The 22,095-nt window shown below is 37.7% G+C and overlaps 3 gene segments (V, D, J or C); 2 read left to right on the forward strand and 1 right to left on the reverse strand.

Moving 5' to 3' along the window:
• Positions 1-4,169: 4,169 nt before the first annotated feature.
• On the reverse strand, positions 4,170-4,708 carry LOC130414449 (immunoglobulin kappa constant-like). The segment is given in 1 exon segment: positions 4,170-4,708. A coding segment is annotated over 1 exon segment (375 nt).
• A 1,292-nt stretch (positions 4,709-6,000) lies between these two features.
• On the forward strand, positions 6,001-6,646 carry LOC130414504 (Ig kappa chain V region K16-167-like). The segment is given in 2 exon segments: positions 6,001-6,120; positions 6,231-6,646. Coding segments are annotated over 2 exon segments (375 nt in total).
• A 1,871-nt stretch (positions 6,647-8,517) lies between these two features.
• Positions 8,518-8,992, forward strand: LOC130414733 (Ig kappa chain V region 120-like). The segment is given in 2 exon segments: positions 8,518-8,566; positions 8,670-8,992. Coding segments are annotated over 2 exon segments (372 nt in total).
• The last annotated feature ends 13,103 nt before the right edge of the window (positions 8,993-22,095 follow it).

A 22,095-nucleotide genomic window follows, 5' to 3' on the forward strand; every position in this document is an offset into this window, starting at 1 on the left:
CACAACGTCTCGTTCCCTTCATCAGGGAACTGAGGCTACAGACATAACCAAGATATTCCCTTTCTGTCGGTTTCTCGGCGTTGTGTCGAGAACGACAGATGGTGTTGCCTATGGATAACGCAACAACGCTGTATCGCGTCTTCACACCCTTACCATTCATTGTGATCACAGCAACAGTCTTCCCTTGGCTGACCCTCAATGACATTTGTCAGGAATCTCCACAGGTTTAAAATAATCTGTACAGGGTTTATAGAGGTCTAGTATTAGCTACACTGCGAACAATCAACATGAGACCCAATTAAGGCATATGAAACACATGTCTTTAATAAACTGTCAAATATACATATATTTAATGCATCACATAAAAAAAATGTCTCACTGTAAAATGCTCCTGTGACACGTCTATTAAAATCAAATCATCAAGCAAAAGATTCAGAAAATACTATTTAAATGTGCTGTGATTAAATATTTAAGTACATTTTTAATAAGTTAAAAGTTAAAAAGACATAAAAACATATGTTTCCATGATTTGTTGAACATTTCAGGTTTTACAGGGTATCTACAGAGGCCTTATATAGGCTATCAGACCCATTTATTTGACATTTTTTTTCATTGTTGTTGGGTTCTCTGCAGGGCTGTATTGGGACAAAAATTTGGCTCTGGACTTCATTTTGGCAATATCACAACGCCTTATCGCAAACGCACACACACGCACATTATTATTTATCAGTCTAAATAACTAAAGGTTTTAATTTATTTGCTGATTAATATTCTGATGGGAAAAATGAATGCTTAGGTTACACAATTTTGGCTGTTTCTTTAAGAGGTGCATTACATACCAGGGTCAAGAGAGAAGAAGAAGTCCCTCTCTGTTCCATCAACATAAAGCTCCCAAATGCTCCTGTGAGAGCTTGAGTCTGAATCTGGTTTAAATGAATCAAATTGTTCATTCGTTTCTGTACTTTTATCCACTGTGTGTGTTCTTCTTCTTCAATGTTTCCTATTCTTACTTGGGTAACACTTTATAATAACTGCACTCTATGAATCATAAGTTAAGCATCAGTACATAGTTAATTAATCATTTATGAAGCATTGGCCCCACATTAATAGACATTAGTAAGCAGTTTATAAATACAGCTATAAATGCTTTGTTCTTGATTTATAAGCATGTATATAATATGCTTAATAATCAAATTTTCATACTTTATTAAGGATGAATTCATCATTTCTAAACTAAGGATTACATTACTTACAAACCAGTTAGTTAGGAGTTGTCAGTGGTTCATGAGATCATTTAGAAAGTGTAAGTAAATGATTAATAAACTCTTTGAATGCACATTTATACATCTTATTATTCTGACATAGTAACTGTAATTTAATTTGTTAATAAATGCTTTTTTAACACACATTCCTGCTGTAATTCATGATTACTTAAGGTAGTTATAAAACATTTACTAGTTGTTATTTAACTATTTTTGTGAGCTCATCTAAAGTGAGGACTATGTATGCCTTGTAAAGCATTTACAAATGAGAGTTGCATATCACTTCACAGTTATATTTTTTCTGGAGGTGTGCAGGAATTTTTTCAGAAGTTTATTTTTCATTTTATATCAATTCATTTAATATTAATTTATATGTTTGGTTGTACAATTTTAATTTTGCAGAGGTTTATTTTTTTATTTTATATTAAATTGTTTTATATTCATTAATATGTACAGTTGTACAGTTTAATTTCTTTTGTATCTTGAAATAAATATTTCTATATTTTCCTATTTCTGTTTAGAAGATAACTGAGCCTTTAACTCTCATTTGTAAATGCTTTACAAGGCATACATAGTCCTCACTTTAGATGAGCTCACAAAAATAGTTACAACTAGTAAATGTTTTAATTAATCATGAATTACAGCAGGAATGTGTGTTTGGAATTTTGTAGAAGCAGATCACTTAACTCTTTCACCGCCATTGACGAGTTACCTCGTCATTTTAAAAAAACGCTTCCCGCCAAAGACGAGTTATTATGGCAGTCAGTGTTTGTACTGTTGTACAGCAGGTGGCGCTATTACGTATTGGCATAACGTATATGTTTTGCGGTTTTTAATGATTGTTCTGAGTGTTGACAACACCTAGAATAACAAAATCCACCAAAGGGGGACGAGCTTTCTCATACGTAGCACCTAAACTCTGGAATAGCCTTCCTGATACTATTCGAGGGTCAGACACACTCTCCCAATTTAAATCTAGATTAAAGACACATATTTTCAGCCAAGCTTTCACTTAATGCATAGTTAATGAACAGCAGCTACGCTAATTATTCTCTTTATTCTCTTTCTGCCTCTGCCTCGGGATGCCCATCCCGAGGTAGGAAGAAGTTCCACCATGTCTTGACGACCTACAGATGCCCAACCCCAATTTGAGATTACGCCAGCTACAGCTGCAGACTGACTGACCATCCCAGCTCCATCTAAGGCAATTCCACCACCAGCCAAGAGAAATATGACCATCAGACCATCCCAGCTCAGACCAATAAACCCCCATCCAAGAGCAAAGACGGACTATTTGTCTTATTAATACCGAAGTTACAATATCTGGTATTAAATGCTAAACTAAAATCACATGTCACCAGTCTGAGTACAGCTTTGACACGTCAGAGGGGATCTGGCCCTCCCGGTTGAGCCTGGTTTCTCCCGAGGTTTTTTTCTCCATTAATCAATCATTGGAGTTTGGGTTCCTCGCCACAGCAGGGCAGTGTTGGCCTGCTCACCGGGAGACTGCATTCATTCATTTATTTATTTAATTAGAAATTAAATATTATTTATTAGAATGATCTTACTCGTTATATAAATACCATGCACTGTGCTGTGTTTTAACATTTCTGTTTTTCCTGTTTGCCCCCGTAAAGCTGCTTTGAAACAATACACATTGTGAAAAGCGCTATATAAATAAACTTGAATTGAATTGAATTGTAATCTGGGCGGAATATTTGACAAAAACTTTAATTATCTCAGCTCTTTTATCAAAGTGATGCATTTTTGAAGAAACCTACCCACATCTACGGAGTGATACAAAAATAAAAAATGAAGATAGAAGAATATGGTTTCTTTTGTTTAAAAATGAGACTCTGTTCTTTCATTTGACATATTGTTTGTCCATATATTCTTTACAGAAAGCCATTTACTGTGAGCCATTAAAGTTGGGTGAAAATGTTAAAAAACGCTGGCGTAGGCTGGCAACTTTTTTTTAAAGAGGCTGGCGGCGAATGAGTTAAACAAGAAACATGCTGGTTGGCTACTGACAACACACTCGGAACAAACACAGACTTACCAAGACCAATGTTTTAGTGTAGTTTATACTGCTTTACACACATACTGAACGTAATCAATTTATTTCCATGTCAAAAATCTAATGTGTGGTTCTGGTTTGATTGTTTTCCTGACACATTTCTTCTTTGATACATTCATAAGTGTCTAATCAATGTAGATATTCAGTAGATATTAAATAAAAAACTTTCTGACCCCTATTTGACTGATTCCTGCTTGATCTTGGCCTTGCATTGACTACTGTCTCTCTTTCTCCAATGCACCCTTGGTTCAGGTGTCTTTACTGGTGCTGCGTACTCTTCTTCCTTCAGCTCGGCAAGCAAGTCATTGGCTTAAAACAGTATAAACCAGCAAACCAGCATCAACACATACCTAACCCAGCATATGATGTTTTTTCAACTGGTAAAAGTTTAAAACATTTTTCATTATCAGGGAAAGATCATAAACGGCTCAGCAGAAGAAGTTTTCAACAGAGGAACACATGAAAACAGATTATTAATCAGTTAAAAACTGATATTTAATAGTTATCCGTTTATTTTGCCCATAAACGCACTCAATATGTCTTATATCAAGAGTTTACAAAACATTCATAAGGTCAGTATGATGTGTATGAGACCAACTCATGAATAATGTGTCAAACAAGTGAAAGTGACTTGTGGTTATTCATTTGACAGTTTGGTTTAGAAATTGACTTCATCTGCAGGTGTTTTCATGGTTCATTGAGTGATGTTTATTTATAATAAAGAGCTGATGTTCTGATCTGTCACAAAAGACAAAATGAGTCATGAAGATTCAATATGATTTTATTTGATGAATTTTGATGAAACACAATCAGCAGTGAATGAATAAAGCACACATGAACTGGTTTGTGATGTTGTTTGTGAAAAGCAGAGCAGATGTCAGATGAGAGAGAGAATGAATGTAGAAACACATGTGAGACATGAGTGAGACTCAGATGAGAACAGAAGTCAGAGAGAGAGAGAGAGAGAGAGAGAGAGAGTCTAGTGTGAACACTCATCATCTCTCCTGAATTCTCCAGTGACTGTATGACTGGGATCTTTGTGTTTGGCCTCACAGCTCACTGAGAGCACTGAGCTCCACTCCTGCTCAGAGAGAGTCAGACTGCTGCTCCAGCTGTACAGACCGTCCTTCTCCAGGAGCCCAACACTGCTGTCCTGAGATCTGCTGCTCCCGTCCACCTTCCACATCACACTCCAGTCTGAGGGGAAACCCTTGTTGAGCACACACATCAGTGTTGCTGTTTTCTTTGTGGAAATCTCTTCACTGGAGGGCGGCAGGACGCTCACTTTAGGACGAGTGAAGCCTGACAAACACACAATAGTCACAAACTCACAGAGAGAAACAAACAACTTCATAATAAGATACTTAAATTAAATTAAATAAGATTAATTATTTCATTCATGTTGATTTAAATGTTCATAGAGAATTTACAAACATTTACAAGTGCTCTGATTTGAGAAATGATCCGTGTGGAAATCATATTACCTTTGTGACATTTATTTACTTTGATTAAGGATAAAATTTTAAACATAGAAATACCAGTAAATTAACTGGTTTTGAAAAATATAACCTAACAATATATTTAATAAAATAAATAAATTCAAATGTAAAAGTTTTTTGTAACACATAATAGATTTTATTTGATTTTCTATTATCACAATTATAGTTTTATACATTTTTCAGCAAATCAAATTTCTTATTGTTTTATAAAATGAGTCAAAACTTAATCAGAAATGTAACCTGAGCAGTTAATTTAAGTTCAGAGTAACACAATCTTTTCATTTTTCCAAATTAACTACATAATTATGTATAAATCATTAAACACATCTAAAAAAAAATTCACAATATTGTATAAAACACCCAGCGGTTCTGTTTCAGATTTGTAAGTTTAATAGTACACAGTCATTTTTTAAACCACATGAATATAGTAAAATCACAATAAATATTTTAAAATGTGATAGTTGATCTTTACATGTGAATGCAGAAATCTGTTATAATATTATTGAATGTTTTTACTTACTGCCAACATCCAGTCTGGTGCCGCTGCCGAAAGTCCACCACAGTGATACAAACTAATAGAGCGACTGTACAAAAACCTCTGAACGCTTCAGTAACTGAACTATAAACACATCACAAACACATCTTTACACTTTATCACACATTCACACATCATACACATTACATTTCATTTAATCTCCTGATTATTTATGACAAAAATATGATCTTATGTTACAAAGGTTTGTGTGTTTTTTACAAGAAAATCCTGAGAATTCTCACTGATGAAAAGTTATTTATAATATGTGACTCTCATAACCTCAATCCTCAAAGAATGAACAGGGAAACAATATTCAAAGTTAAAGCATTGCATTCAAATTGATGATGTAAAGATATGATGATACAAATACAACATCATAATCAATAATATAACAAAAACATATTCACATGACATATACAAGTATCTTTATGAAAACATACATATTATTTATATTACACATAAAACACAATATTCACTTAAAGATACTTTAAGATTAATGATCTTAAAGATACAGAACACATCACAAGTCCAGTGTTTGTCTGTGTTGAGGTAAATGATACATGTAGAGAGTGAGTTTGCATTGTGATCATGTGCTTCAGTGCTCTGAGAGTGTTTATAGTGCTGTGAGTTTAACACTTCATGACTGACAACACAACACAACACAATCTTCAGCATCACACAAACCAACAAGAACAACAATGACTTTCAGCATCATCTTCATCTGGACACTCACAGTGTTTATTACAGGTGAGACTTAATCTGACTTGTTTTTATTTCTGTTGTATTTGTCGTGCTTGTTTTAGTATATGATGTTGATACAGTTTAATACACAAATTGTTTATATTTTGTGTTTTCAGAATCCAGAGGAGTTACTCTGACTCAACCTAGAGTGAAAAGTGTTCAACAGGGACAAACAACTACAATAGAGTGTCATATAGATGTAGGAATATATAGCGACAACTTATTCTGGTATCAGCAGAGACCGGGAGAAGCTCCTAAACTCCTCATATATGACATCAAAAGCCTCCAGTCTGGAGTATCATCTAGATTCAGTGGCAGTGGAACAGCAAGTACTGGAAAAGATTTTACTCTGAGCATCAGTGGAGTTCAGACTGAAGATTCAGGAGATTATTACTGTCAGAGTTTACACTATCCTAATAGTAAATATGTGTTGACACAGTGATAAAGAGTCGTACAAAAACCTCCGTCAGTCAGACTGAACAGTGACTGCACTGATACACCTGACACATACTGCAGCTGATCATACAACACACACACAACATTGATCACAAATATAGATTTTTTGAGTTATGAAGACAATCAAAAATCACTTTATCATCCATACTGACTGCTGAAGTATCAGATTATTTTAGCATGGTCATTTTATTTGTGTCAAATTCCCCTAATTAATAATGAACATATTATAAAACATACACTGACTCATTTATATAAGATGTTTTTCTCTGTTTGTGTGTGTTCTTGTAACCAACATATCTAATGATCTTTATGAGATAAACGTTATGATCAGATGCACAAACAGCCGCTGCTCATCATCACAACATTTGTTCAGAGAGTTCAGTGTTCACACCAGTCAAGAGAAAAAATACATTTACATTTTGATCAGAATATTATTTCAGTTAAATTCATGATTTATGTCAATCATATATGTGCGCCCACAACTTTATAACATAGCAATACATATATTGTCTTTTTGGTTTACAGTATGAATATAGGCTGAGAAGTGCATGTACAGCACACAGTATAATTTTATACATAATATTCATGTGTGAACTTTGATGACATAATAAAAACCACTAACAATAAAGAAGTGAAACTTGTGTGTTTCAGTTCAGATGATTGAACCAATCAAACAGTGACACTGAGAGTGTTGAGCTGAAAATCACATTTGCATTGACAGGATGAAGAGACTCTGATGTTCTCAGAATAGATCAGCTCTGTCTCCAGAGATCATGTTCACAACACAACACCTGCATTTCACATTTACTGCTACATGAACCTTTACACAACTATTAAAACTATTAAGAATCATGATACAGGACATTCCTGCACAAACACACATGTGATTTTCTCTGTTGTCTGAATGAAGCTGTTAGACACAAATGTAACATGTTCAGAAGCTTTATTGAATGTTTCAGTAAACACAGCACATTGAAAGATGTCACAGTGCTTTGACACACGAGCTCTCTTTCAGTATTGATCTGCTGCACTAGACTCATGAATGATGTCTGACACTCAGATACGACTCATCAACACTCACAGCCGCTATTGTGAATCTTGTTTATGGTGTTTGACTCTACAAACATACACCCCTCTCTCTTCCCAGCGTGCTTTGCTGAGGGTCAGGATGCTACTGCGGCTGTATCGGCCATCCTGCTCACTCTCTTCACTGGTGTGAACCCCTTCAGTGACCTCTGACACCTCAAGTGTCCAGTTACGCTGCTGATTGTGAACCACAGTGTTAAAAACTAATAGAGCGACTGTACAAAAACCTCGGAACGCTTCAGTAACTGAACTATAAACACATCACACACACATCTTTACACTTTATCACACATTCACACATCATACACATTACATTTCATTTCATTTTGTTTATTTTTGTATTTTTTACATTTTGGGTGAACTATCCCTTTAACTATAATATAAACTCATTTACAAGTTTGTTTGCATTTTAACCCTTAACATTTACTCTCATATTCTTAAACCTGAAAGTTAGAAAAATATGTTAATATTCAAAGATTACAAAGATTTACAATGCAACTTTATTGTCACACTTTCGTAAAGCTGCTGTCCTGTGTATCTCCATATTCTGTGTTTTTTATTTTACACAAACATTATATACAAAATAATGAATAACTATTCACCATTACAAATCATTACACACTTGTTCAATAATCACAACACATAATCTAAGAAAACAAAATACAACCAATGTGCAGAAATTAACATTAAATAATAAAACAGTGTTTAAGTGTGTTGATGTAAATGTAGAGAGTGAGTTTGCATTGTGATCACGTGCTTCAGTGCTCTGAGAGTGTTTATAGTGCTGTGAGTTTAACTCTTCATGACTGACAACACAACACAACACAATCTTCATCAACACACAAACCAAAAAGAACAACAATGACTTTCAGCATCATCTTCATCTGGACACTCACAGTGTTTGCTCAAGGTTTGTGTAGTAACATTTTTATCACGATTGTTCATTCATTGAAGAGTGAAATCTTCATTTGTTTCAGTGTTGTCTTATATTTCATTCTTGTTGTTTCTTTCAGAGTGTAGAGGACAGTACACTGTTACTCAGAGTCCATCAATAACAGCAGTTCAACCAGGACAAAGTGTTCAAATAAACTGTAAAGTCAGCAGTGCAGTGCATGGTGGAACTTACTTAGCCTGGTACTTACAGAAACCTGGAGAAGCTCCTAAACTCCTCATATATAACACCAATAGCCTCTACACTGGAGTATCATCTAGATTCAGTGGCAGTGGATCAAACACAGATTTTACTCTGAGCATCAGTGGAGTTCAGACTGAAGATTCAGGAGATTATTACTGTCAGAGTTTACACATTCCTAGTGGCTGGGTGTTGACACAGTGATAAAGAGTCGTACAAAAACCTCCGTCAGTCAGACTGAACAGTGACTGCACTGATACACCTGACACATACTGCAGCTGCTGAGGGACGAGAGTTTCTTTAAATTAGAATAATTGTATTTTGTATTCAATTAGTTTTAAACCTTTTAGTAGTTCTTACTTTATTTTTTTGTTTTTCTTGTTTTGAGCAATTTTTACAAGCAAGTGACAAAACACTACTCAACAGATAATCAAAAATACACTTTTTCAAACATTTTAGCATACTTAAGTGATTTAAAATATTAGTTTTTAACAGAAAAAAAGTAACTTTGAGGTATTTTAATTTGATTAGACTAACTATTGATGTACATTGGTACTGTAATAAAATAAGTTAGGATAAGTTCTTGAAATGATAGGGGAACGTACATAGTTTTTGTTTACCAAATTCTGGTTTCCAGAATGTTTTCAGTTTTTGATTTGCTTTTTCAATAAAGTTAACAGAAAAAAGTTTATAATTTTGTTTGCAAATCTCAGTAGTAATTTCAATAGTAGCTTGCATGCATGTGCAACAGTCTCCACTATTAGTATGTGGCATAAATCATTGTTGCCCTTCCAGGGCTCCAGACTAACTTTCTTTACTAGGAGCCCTGTAGCTCCTGACTGAAATTTTTAGGAGGGCAAGCAAAAAATTAGGGGCACACCTTAAATCAGTCAGTAATGCATTTATTCACATTTTCCCAAAATAACTATTACTGTTGCTGGAAAATAAGGTGAAAGCCGATTTGGTTCTGCTCATTTAAAAAGAGGCAATGTCTACAGAGCAGATTCATCATTGATTTGTGCTAAATGAAGAGACTGTAATCTGAATTCATTTGAACCAACAGAAATTGTGCTTCTCCACAATAATGCAATTTAATTATTTATGTCGATGAGGTAAACGCCTCAGAGCGGCCCTGACATGAGAGCAGAGGGGAAGGAGAGTACAATCTCTCACCAGGCTTCCCCCCAGTGATATCGTTGCCTTCCGCAATCTCCACGTGACATTGCGTCAGCCGGCGGTAACACTAAGCAGGTAAGTAGGTAAGTCTGTCAGCCACTAACCAGCCTCCCACGGCACGGTGAAACAGATCATCCTACGGTTTCAAAACCACGGTTCTTGGGCACTAGACGCTTACGGTCACGGGGACCTTGTGCTTCGGCACCTGGACCTTCTGGCCTACGGGTTAACTGGGAAAGAGCAAGCTCTCCCCAAAAGAGCGGGAGCTCCTCTTATCTTGGTGTCGAACTAGACTCTGCCCTTATGCAGCATGCTCACCAACGAGTTTCTGCATTCAATGCTGAACTCGATGAATCTGGTCAGCCGGACTCCGGGTCCCGCTGATCACTTTCAGAGGCTCCTGGGCACGTGGCTTCCTCGACGGGTAACCCGCTTGAGTTGATGCACGTACAGCCGCTTCAGCACTGGCCTCAGAGTCAGGTTCCTGGGATGGGGGCACACCGGCACCAGGTGGATTGGGTTACGCATCAGTGTCTACGCACCCCAGACCCTGGTCAGATCTGACCCTTCATCGAGAGGCTAGGCCTCTAGTGCAGGACAAAGACGTGCTAGTCTGTCAATGATGTCTGTCTCTCACCTCTTGCGCAATGGATGGATAAGCACTTTGGCACGGAGATCACGCAAAACTGTAAGAGGCATTCCCAGGACTAGCATTCCCACGCCTGGCATCCACCAACCACCGGACCTTGCACAGAGCACCACTTGTAATAAATTACCCTGCCGGGGCTAAGAAAACTGTCTGTTGTGTATGTGTCGTCTCTCCACCCGTCAAACAATGTAGAAACAGAAAATATTTATTAGGCCAAACATTATTGTTTTATACAGTAGCATTCAACAAAACCATAAATATATGTAAACCAAAAGTATATTCTTCAGAATACAGTAAAGAACACAATTGTGTGTGTGGGGTCCCGGGGGCGGCAGTCCAAGAATGGGTGGGGGAGCAGCCATCAGTGCTGAGCTACGCTTCATCTCTTCTCCGGGCTGGGTCTGGCCACAATACTTCGTCCACATCACAAGATACCTTTTCTGTTGCCAAACATCGAGGGGAGTATCTCCTAGCATGGCGTATCCAACCTTGGACAGAGGCAACCTCTATGTCCCCACATGCGTCCTCCATTGCCTAGGGTTGGTGATCATAGACTTTCCAGCACCATGGGATTTAGAAAAGGTGAATATGGGGGTAGGTAAAAAACTACAAATTGTGGTGGGGTGGTAAACCAGTTTTGGACCAGAACAGCAGTGTGAAAACTAACATTGTCCCATGTAACAACAAATCTAGCAGGCTCCTGAACTGGATCAGGGACAAGCATTGTGTAAATTGCATCCAGAAAAGTGAGCATATGGCCGGTGTTGTACGGACCAAGTGTGGCATTGAGATGGAGGACCCAGTTTTGAGTGATGGCAGCACACATAGTTATATTACCCCCACGCTGTCCAGGGACATTGGTAATTGCCTTCTTTCTGATTACATTACTTCCGCGGCGCCTGGTTTTGATGAGGTCGAAGCCAACCTCATCCACATAAATAAATTCATGGCGGATTACATGGGCATCCAGCTCCAATACAGTTTTTTCCAACTGCTTACACACGTTTTCAAAACTATGTCACCTTTTCTCAAAACTCTACACACAATTCCCAAAACTGCACACACAAAATGCAAAATGCCTCATATCTCCTTCAAAATTTAACACTGCATTCAAAATACCATAAACACATGTCAGGATGAAGCATTTGCATCAAATGGCAAACATTTCTTTCATAAAAGTGAATGTTTCGATATACCAAGTAAACACTGTTGTTCTAAATGTAAAGCTCTTCGGTCTTTCATGTGCTTATATCTACATTTCGATACAATGTTCTACAGTGTCTGCTGAGGGGAAACAAGTACACTGTAAACACAAATGCAATGTAGATACAGAAAATATATATTAGGCCAAACATTACTGTTTTATACAGTAGCATTCAACAAAATCAAAGACATATATAAACCAAAAGTATATTCTTCAGAATTGTGTATGTGGGGTCCCGGGGGGGCAGTCCAGAAATTGGTGGAGGAGCAGCCATCATTGCTGAGCTACGCTTCATCGCTTCTTCGGGCTGGGGCTGGCCACAATACTTCGTCCACATCACTAGAAACATTTTCTCTTGCCAAACATCGAGGGAAGTATCTCCTAGCATGGCGTATTCAACCTTGGACAGAGGCAAACTCTATGTCCCCACATGCGTCCTCCATTGCCTGGAGAAGCGCCATGCAGGCATAGGGTTGGCGATCATAGACTTTCCAGTGCCTGGCTGAGAAGAATTCCTCTATGGGATTTAGAAAAGGTGAATATGGGGGTACGTACAAAACTACAAATTGCTGATGGGTGGTAAACCAGTTTTGGACCAGAACAGCACGGTGAAAACTAACATTGTCCCATGTAACCACAAATCTAGCATGCTCTTGATCTGGATCAGGGACAAGCATTGTGTACAAACTGTAGTACAGCATGATAACCAACCTCATTCATTCAAGGCAGTGCAATAAATGGATGGTTTAGAGTTACAAATGTTTTTGCAATACTATGTAGTCATAGGTATTTACTGTACATTACTGTATGGCTAAAATAGTCATTAGATAGTTTCATACCTGTTCTCATTTCTGAAGGTTTGAATTATTGACGCCACTGTAAATCGACACAAATTGGGCTGGACTCTCATTCCAGCCTATCTCATGCTCAAACCGTGGTTGATCACAAGATCAACAAGTGTTGCCCTAATCTTATCAAAGATGGCTCTTCTTCCTTCTCTTCTTTGCCCTCGTCCTCTTCTTCCTCTTCCTCCTCTTCTTCCTCTTCCTCCTACTCCTCTTGCTCTCTGTCCATTGTTGGCATGCATTGTTCAAAACAGGTGATCTGACCTTTGATCTATTTATAGGCCATTACTACAGTAAAGCAGTGATTGGATAAGCAATTAGTGTTTCCACATGTGAGGAGTGTGTGTGTGACCTGGTGAAGAAGTGTAGCATTTTGACTGGTTGTGTTTGGAAAAGGAAAGCAAGTCACTTCCTGTTAGATTTTTGTGTTTTAGGTAGATAATTGTGTGTAATGTTTTGAAAAAAGTGTTTTATGCAATGAACGCTGAGTCAAAGGCTGAGAAATAGCTTATGGTTTTGGAGATTTTGTGTGTAGTTTTGCACTTTGGGTGAGAGGTTTCAAAAATCATGTGACATGAAAAGATTTTGTGTGTAAGCAGTTGGAAAAAACTGTAAACTCTGTAACAGACAATAGGATATACAGATGCGTAAATATGGTATATCTGAAGTACTGGAAGTAGTGTTGCATACATACCTCTACAAAGTCATGTCGCTAAATCTTGACTCTGTCAGAGTTTCTCTCAAATTGCACCTTGTAAAGTTTTTTCATCGTCACTTGGTGCCGTTGGAGGATGAGTTGTATGGTCGACAGTCTTACAGCATTGATGTTGTTAAATATGGTGTCATTATTCAAGATATGCTCTCTTATCTCTCAAATCCTAATTGCATTGTTGGCCAAATCCATATTTATAATCTATTTATAGGCCAACACTACAGTAAAGCAGGGATTGGATAGTGATCAGTTATAAAATTAGTGTTTCCACATGTGAGGAGTGTGTGTGTGACCTGGTGAATAAGTGTAGCATTTTGATTGGTTGTGTATGGAAAAGGAAAGCAAGTCACTTCCTGTTAGATTTTTGTGTTTTAGGTAGAGAATTGTGTGTGGTGTTTTGAAAAAAGTGTTTTATGCAATGAACACTGAGTCAAAGGCTGAGAAATAGCTTATGGTTTATGGAGATTTGGTGTGTAGTTTTGCACTTTGAGTGAGAGGTTTCAAAAATCATGTGACATGAAAAGATTTTGTTTGTAAGCAGAACGCTTACATTGCATTGTACTATTCTTTTGTTTCTGACCCATGACCTTGGCATTGCTAGCACAATGCTCTAACCAATGAGCCAGAGGTATGCTTATTACAAAAGTTTATTATATTTTAAGATTTCCCCCAGAGTCCCAGAGCATATGCACGTTTATATTTAAAAAAAATAGCTTGTATTATTTTGACAAATGAAAAGATTTTTCCAAATCTGAGGCCATGGTTCTCAGTCGGAAAAGGGTGGCTTGCTCACTTCAGGTAGGTGGAGAGTTCCTGCCTCAAGTGGAGGAGTTCAAGTATCTGGGGGACTTGTTCACGAGTGAGGGAAGGATGGAACGGGAGATTGACAGACGGATCGGGGCAGCTTCTGCAGTCATGCAGTCGCTGTACCGGTCTGTCGTGGTGAAGAAGGAGCTGAGCCGCAAGGCGAAGCTCTCGATTTACCGGTCAATCTACGTTCCCACTCTCACTTTTGGTCATGAGCGGTGGGTTTTGTCACCGAAAGGACAAGATCCCGGATACAGGCGGATGAAATGAGCTTTCTCCGCAGAGTGGCTGGGCGATCCCTTAGATATAGGGTGAGAAACTCGGTCACTCGGGAGGAGCATAGTGTCACGGTTCTGCCTATCTTGGTTGATTAATTCCTGGTCTTGAGGCAGAACCAAAACAGAATCCTCTGTTTTATGTGGGGAGAGAAGTTTTTTGGGCTTTTGGCTTTCCATACTCTCTCCCCGAGTCTCGTCTTTTCCCGCCCTTTCTGTCTCGTTAGCTTTCCCTTAGTGTTTCATCTGTATCACCTGGTCCCTAATTAATTACCCTGTGTTTGTCTCCCTATTTATACCTCTCATGTTTCTTTGTCCTGTTCTGGTTCGTTATTTGTGCCCGTTTGCTTGTAGCTGTGTGTACTTCGTAGTCTTTGCAATTCGTGTACCTTTGATGCTGGCTTGAAGCTCTTGTCTAGTAATTTTGAGTTATTGCCTGTCCTCATTTGTTCCTGCTTTTCATTGTTCCTGTCATATCCTAGTAAGTGTTAAGTTCAGTTTATGTAAAGTGATGTTTAGTTCAGTTTAGTGTCAGTTAGTTCTCTCTTGTTTGTTCAATTTTACCCCATCGTGGGTTTTTGTTTTGTGTTTCAAATAAACTTCTGTTATTCTCGTCTGCACTGTTGCCTTGCGCTTGGGTTCTTCTGTGATTACCATGACACATAGAGTAGATCCGCTGCTCCTCCACATCGAGAGGGGCCAGCTGTGGTGGCTCGGGCATCTTTTCCGGATGCCCACTGGATGCCTTCCCGGGAAGGTGTTCCGGGCATGTCCCACCGGGAGGAGACCCCGGGGAAGACCTAGGACATGCTGGAGGGACTATGTCTCCCGGCTGGCCTGGGAACGCCTCGGTGTTCCCCCGGAAGAGCTGGAGGAAGTGTCTAGGGAGAGGGAAGTCTGGGCATCCCTGCTTAGACTGCTGTCCCTGCAACCCGGCCCCCGATAAGCTGTAGAAAATGAATGGATGGGTGGATGGAAAAGACTTAAAATAGTATTTATATTTACAATGCATATAGTGTTATTATTTTGCTAAAGAACATGTACATGACCATGTCACACTAAAACGAAACCACACATCTAGAGCAATTCTAATACTACAACTCTGCAATACTGAATATGTCATGGTTGCACTATCATGTCATGTTTTATTCCTGTCTCGAGTGGAGCCATGGCATTGCCTGATGGTTTTATGTGGGAAAGACATGGTTCTTTCTCGTGGCTCGTCTTTGGCCCCTGCTTTTTTGTTTAGTCTTTGTAAATAAATACCTTTTGTTAACCCCTTCATTCGCCTTGTCTTCTGCCTGCACTTGGGTTCTCCTGCCATGTCTTGCCGTGAAATCCATGACAGAATAAAAGAATACAGTGTTTGACAGAGTCAAAAGCCTTGGCCAGGTCGATGAAGACAGCTGCACAGTACTGCCTTTTATCAATGGCAGTTATGATATTGTTTAGTACCTTGAGCGTGGCTGAGGTGCACCCGTGACCAGCTTGGAAACCGGATTGCACAGCAGAGAAGGTACGATGGGATTTGAAATAGTCAGTGATCTGTTTATTAACCCTGCTTTCGAAGACTTTAGAAAGGCAGGGCAGGATGGAGGTCTGTAACAGTTTGGGTCTAGAGCAGGGGTGTCAAATATACGGCCCCATAAGGCGGCCAAAACAGCCCATGGGATGATTTGAAAAATAATACAAATAAGACATAAAAGTTTATTTGTGTTTTTACTTTTAATTAAATAAAGTTTATGACCAGATTTTCGCTGCCATATAATGTTTGGTTTAACTCATTTCTTTATATGATCATTTAATTGGGCTTCTGCTGGAACCTCTAATAAGCATGCGCATTCTGAAAGGCACCAAAATTGTTAATAACGTTTCATACAGTAGGCTTAATTGTGCGGCAAGGACCAGTGATTTTAAAAATGTAAAAAAAAAAGATCTGGAAGGGAAATGGAAGGAGACGTATTAAGCGTATTTAATCTGCTCACAACCCGTGGCTGTGCAAAAAGAGAACAATATTAAACGGCACTATAAGATACACGTAGAGGGGGTGAGAACTATATGATAAATACACTGGACAGCTCCGAACAGAAAAAGTCAATCATTTAGCTTTAGCCTTGAAAAAAAAATGCAATCAATGTTCACAAAAAGAACAGGGATTGATGTTCGCAGAAATCAGTCAGTTTGTGAAAGACAAGGGAAAACCTGTGACTGCGCTGGATGACCCAGAGTGGGCTCTTGCTTTTATGGTGGACTTAACTGAGCACTTAAACGTGCTAAATACTAAGATTAAAGTAGGCAACAAATTTGTGCCCGAATATTATGATTGCATTCGCCCATTTAAAATGAAACTACATCTGTGGGCGACGCAGCTTTCCCAAGGCAACCCAGCTCATTTTCCTACTTAAAAAATCTGTGCACACCGCTCGCGACACAGACAACATGTACAAATACAAAGAAAAAATGATTTGCACACTACTGTAGTAGCATGTGAACTGGGACATGTTTTGTTGTGATTCTCCATGTTGACTGATTTGGGTATATGGAGAGAAATCAATGATATTTTCCTCAGTCTGCAGCATTGGTCTTGTGTAGTGTTTAGTGAACCATTGTATAGTTGCAATTTCTCTGTGTACTTCATTTACATTATTTCAGCATCGTTTCCAGGTCTTCAGTGAACTTGAGACGGAATTCCCTCTCTTATGTTCACCGTTTACTGCGAGCGGAACAGATGAACCGGAGGACCTCCAACTGGAACTGAAGTGCAGCAAACCTTTGAAAGACAAATTCATAACAGTCACTGATGATATATTTTACCAACAGCTCGGACAGACGTTCCTCAAAAAGAGAGGTGTTGTGTCCAAAATCCTCAGCATCTTCGGGACCACATACGTCTGTGAGCAGGCATTTTCCGTGATGAACATTAAGAAGTCCAACCTGCGCTCTCGACTCCCACACAGACATCTAAATGACATTATGAGAGTGGCAACTGCTCAAAAACTGTTTGCTGATGTGGATGCACTGGTTGAAGAAAAGAGATGTCAGGTGTCAGGAAGCAGGAATTAAATCATAATGCGTCTGCTTTATAAAGTCAAACTTAATGCATTACTGATGCGCTAGATTTTTCTTTGTTAAGGGAAATTTCTTGTTAGCATATATTTAATGTTCATATCCAAAGTGAAGTTGTACTAATGTATTAGTCTGTAAATATGCTAAGGCAGTTTTTCTAGTTAGTGAATTATATTGTTGGCTTGCCTGGTTCATATTTAATGTAACCATCTGTACACAAAGAGTCTGTTGCATTTTTTCTTATGTTATCATTACTAGTTTAAAAAGTATCTCACAAATAACATTCATTTTCAAATGAAAGGGTTTTGATTGCCTTTACTTACTATTTTTTTTCAAAAAATAGTAAGTAAATGAGACTGAGGAATGAGACTGTTATTATACAGTTCTGAGGATTTATTAAATGCCCCTTTTACAGAACAGTATGTATTTCTAGTTTTTTTTTGCTAATGAATATGTAATTTGGTCCAATATGGTTTAAAAAAGGTGATTCGGCCCGCACAATGTCAATTTTCTTTCATCCGGCCCTTACCCTTAAATGAGTTTTACACCCCTGGTCTAGAGTGTCACACCCCTTTGAAGAGGTTGAAGATTCCAATCTTTGGGATCTCGGACGAAAAGAGAAGAGATGAAAGAGAAGTTGAACAGAGTGGTAATAGGGGTTTCAACAATGGCTGCGGATAATTTTAGAAAGAGCGGGTCCAGATTGTCTAGCTCAGCTGATTTGTACGGTTCCAGGTTTTGCAGCTCTTTCAGAACATCTGCTATCTGGATTTCAGTGAAGAAGAAGCTGGGGAGACTTCGATATAGAAACGGCAAAAAAAAACTATTATTGCACATGCAGGTACAGTTTCTGACTGATTTCCCACAATATTTTTAATTGCTAGACGGACAATGGATGGTGTAGATTAGCCAGTTTATGTAAACACGTGAAAACAGGTTTATTTATACACTAAAAAACGGTTCCTTTAGGTTCTATATAGAACCCTTTGGTTCTGTACTTGGCAAATAGAACCTTTTACCAAATAAAAGGTTCTATGTAGAACCCTTGGAAGGCAAAGGAACTTCTTAATAAAATGGTCCTATAATTCATGTTTTGTGACTGAAGTGTAAACTAAAGATTACACAATAATTATAGTCCTACACAACACATTTTGTCAAAAAGAAGAATGACTTCTGTGAGTCAACAAATATTAATATTGTATTATAATTGTAAAATAAAGTGTATTGTGGTAACACTTTATAATAAGTGCACGCTATGAATGATTAGTTAAGCATCAGTACATAGTTAATTAATCATTTATGAAGCATTGGCCCCACATTAATAGACATTAGTAAGCAGTTTATAAATACAGCTATAAATGCTTTGTTCTTGATTTATAAGCATGTATATAATATGCTTAATAATCAAATTTTCATACTTTATTAAGGATGAATTCATCATTTCTAAATTAAGGATTACATTACTTACAAACCAGTTAGTTAGGAGTTGTCAGTGGTTCATGAGATCATTTAGAAAGTGTAAGTAAATGATTAATAAACTCTTTGAATACACATTTATACATCTTATTATTCTGACATAGTAACAGTAATTTAATTTGTTAATAAATGCTTTTTTAACACACATTCCTGCTGTAATTCATGATTACTTAAGGTAGTTATAAAACATTTACTAGTTGTTAGAGAACTGTTTTTTGTGAGCTCATTTAAAGTGAGGACTATGTATGCCTTGTAAAGCATTTACAAATGAGAGTTGCATATCACTTCACAGTTATATTTTTTCTGGAGGTGTGCAGGAATTTTTTCAGAAGTTTATTTTTCATTTTATATCAATTAATTTAATGTTGATTTATATGTTTGGTTGTACAATTTTAATTTTGCAGAGGTTTATTTTTTTATTTTATATTAAATTGTTTTATATTCATTAATATGTACAGTTGTACAGTTTAATTTCTTTTGTATCTTGAAATAAATATTTCTATATTTTCCTATTTCTGTTTAGAAGATAACTGAGCCTTTAACTCTCATTTGTAAATGCTTTACAAGGCATACATAGTCCTCACTTTAGATGAGCTCACAAAAATAGTTAACTGACAACTAGTAAATGTTTTATAACTACCTTAATTAATCATGAATTACAGCAGGAATGTGTGTTTGGAATTTTGTAGAAGCAGATCACTTAACTCTTTCACCGCCATTGACGAGTTACCTCGTCATTTTAAAAAAACGCTTCCCCGCCAAAGACGAGTTATTACGGCAATCAGTGTTTGTACTGTTGTACAGCAGGTGGCGCTATTATGTATTGGCATAACGTATATGTTTTGCGGTTTTTAATGATTGTTCTGAGTGTTGACAACACCTAGAATAACAAAATCCACCAAAGGGGGACAAGCTTTCTCATACGTAGCACCTAAACTCTGGAATAGCCTTCCTGATACTATTCGAGGGTCAGACACACTCTCCCAATTTAAATCTAGATTAAAGACACATCTTTTCAGCCAAGCTTTCACTTAATGCATAGTTAATGAACAGCAGCTACGCTAATTATTCTCTTTATTCTCTTTCCGCCTCTGCCTCGGGATGCCCATCCAGACGACCGACAGATGCCCATCCCGAGGTAGGAAGAAGTTCCACCATGTCCAGACGACTGACAGATGCCCATCCCCAATTTGAGATTACACCAGCTACAGCTGCAGACTGACTGACCATCCTAGCTCCATCTAAGGCAACACCACCACCATCAGACCATCCCAGCTCAGACCACTACACCCCCAACCAAGAGCAAAGACGGACTATTTGTCTTATTAATGCTGAAGTTACAATATCTGGTATTAAATGCTAAACTTAAATCACATGTCAGCAGTTTGAGTGCAGCTATGACACGTCAGAGGGGATCTGGCCCTCCCGGTTGAGCCTGGTTTCTCCCGAGGTTTTTTTCTCCATTAATCAATCATTGGAGTTTGGGTTCCTCGCCACAGCAGGGCAGTGTTGGCCTGCTCACCAGGAGACTGCATTCATTCATTTATTTATTTAATTAGAAATTAGATATTATTTATTAGAATGATCTTACTCGTTGTATAAATACCATGCACTGTGCTGTGTTTTAACTTTTCTGTTTTTCCTGTTTGCCCCTGTAAAGCTGCTTTGAAACAATACACATTGTGAAAAGCGCTATATAAATAAACTTGAATTGAATTGAATTGTAATCTGGGCGGAATATTTGACAAAAACTTTAATTATCTCAGCTGTTTAATCAAAGTGATGCATTTTTGAAGAAACCTACCCACATCTACGGAGTGATACAAAAATAACAAATGAAGATAGAAGAATATGGTTTCTTTTGTTTAAAAATGAGACTCTGTTCTTTCATTTGACATATTGTTTGTCCATATATTCTTTACAGAAAGCCATTTACTGTGAGCCATTAAAGTTGGGTGAAAATGTTAAAAAACGCTGGCGTAGGCTGGCAACTTTTTTTTAAAGAGGCTGGCGGTGAATGAGTTAAACAAGAAACATGCTGGTTGGCTACTGACAACACACTCGGAACAAACACAGACTTACCAAGACCAATGTTTTAGTGTAGTTTATACTGCTTTACACACATACTGAACGTAATCAATTTATTTTCATGTCAAAAATCTAATGTGTGGTTCTGGTTTGATTGTTTTCCTGACACATTTCTTCTTTGATACATTCATAAGTGTCTAATCAATGTAGATATTCAATAGATATTAAAGCAAAAACTTTTCTGACCCCTATTTGACTGATTCCTGCTTGATCTTGGCCTTGCATAGACAATGTTTCCATTACTGTCTCTCTTTCTCCAATGCACCCTTGGTTCAGGTGTCTTTACTGGTGCTGCGTACTCTTCTTCCTTCAGCTTTGCAAGGAAGTCATTGGCTGAAAACAGTATAAACCAGAAAACCAGCATCAACACATACCTAACTAAGCATATGATGTTTTTTCAACAGGTAAAAGTTTAAAACATTTTTCATTATCAGGGAAAGATCATAAACGGCTCAGCAGAGGAAGTTTTCAACAGAGGAACACATGAAAACAGATTATTAATCAGTTAAAAACTGACATTTAATAGATATCCGTTTATTTTGCCCATAAACGCACTCATTGTGTCTTATATCAGAGTGAAGAGTTTATAAAACATTCATAAGATCAGTATGATGTGTATGAGACCAACTCATGAATAATGTGTCAAACAAGTGAAAGTGACTTGTGGTTATTCATTTGACAGTTTGGTTTAGAATTGACTTCATCTGCAGGTGTTTTCATGGTTCATTGAGTGATGTTTATTTATAATAAAGAGCTGATGTTCTGATCTGTCACAAAAGACAAAATGAGTCATGAAGATTCAATATGATTTTATTTGTTGAATTTTAATGAAACACAATCAGCAGTGAATGAATAAAGCACACATGCACTGGTTTGTGGTGTTGTTTGTGAAAAGCAGAGCAGATGTCAGATGAGAGAGAGAATGAATGTAGAAACACATGTGAGACATGAGTGAGACTCAGATGAGAACAGAAGTCAGAGGAGAGAGGGAGAGAGAGAGAGAGAGAGT

This window comes from Triplophysa dalaica, chromosome 24 (assembly GCF_015846415.1).
Source record: "Triplophysa dalaica isolate WHDGS20190420 chromosome 24, ASM1584641v1, whole genome shotgun sequence".
In the NCBI taxonomy this organism is placed as follows: Eukaryota; Metazoa; Chordata; class Actinopteri; order Cypriniformes; family Nemacheilidae; genus Triplophysa; species Triplophysa dalaica.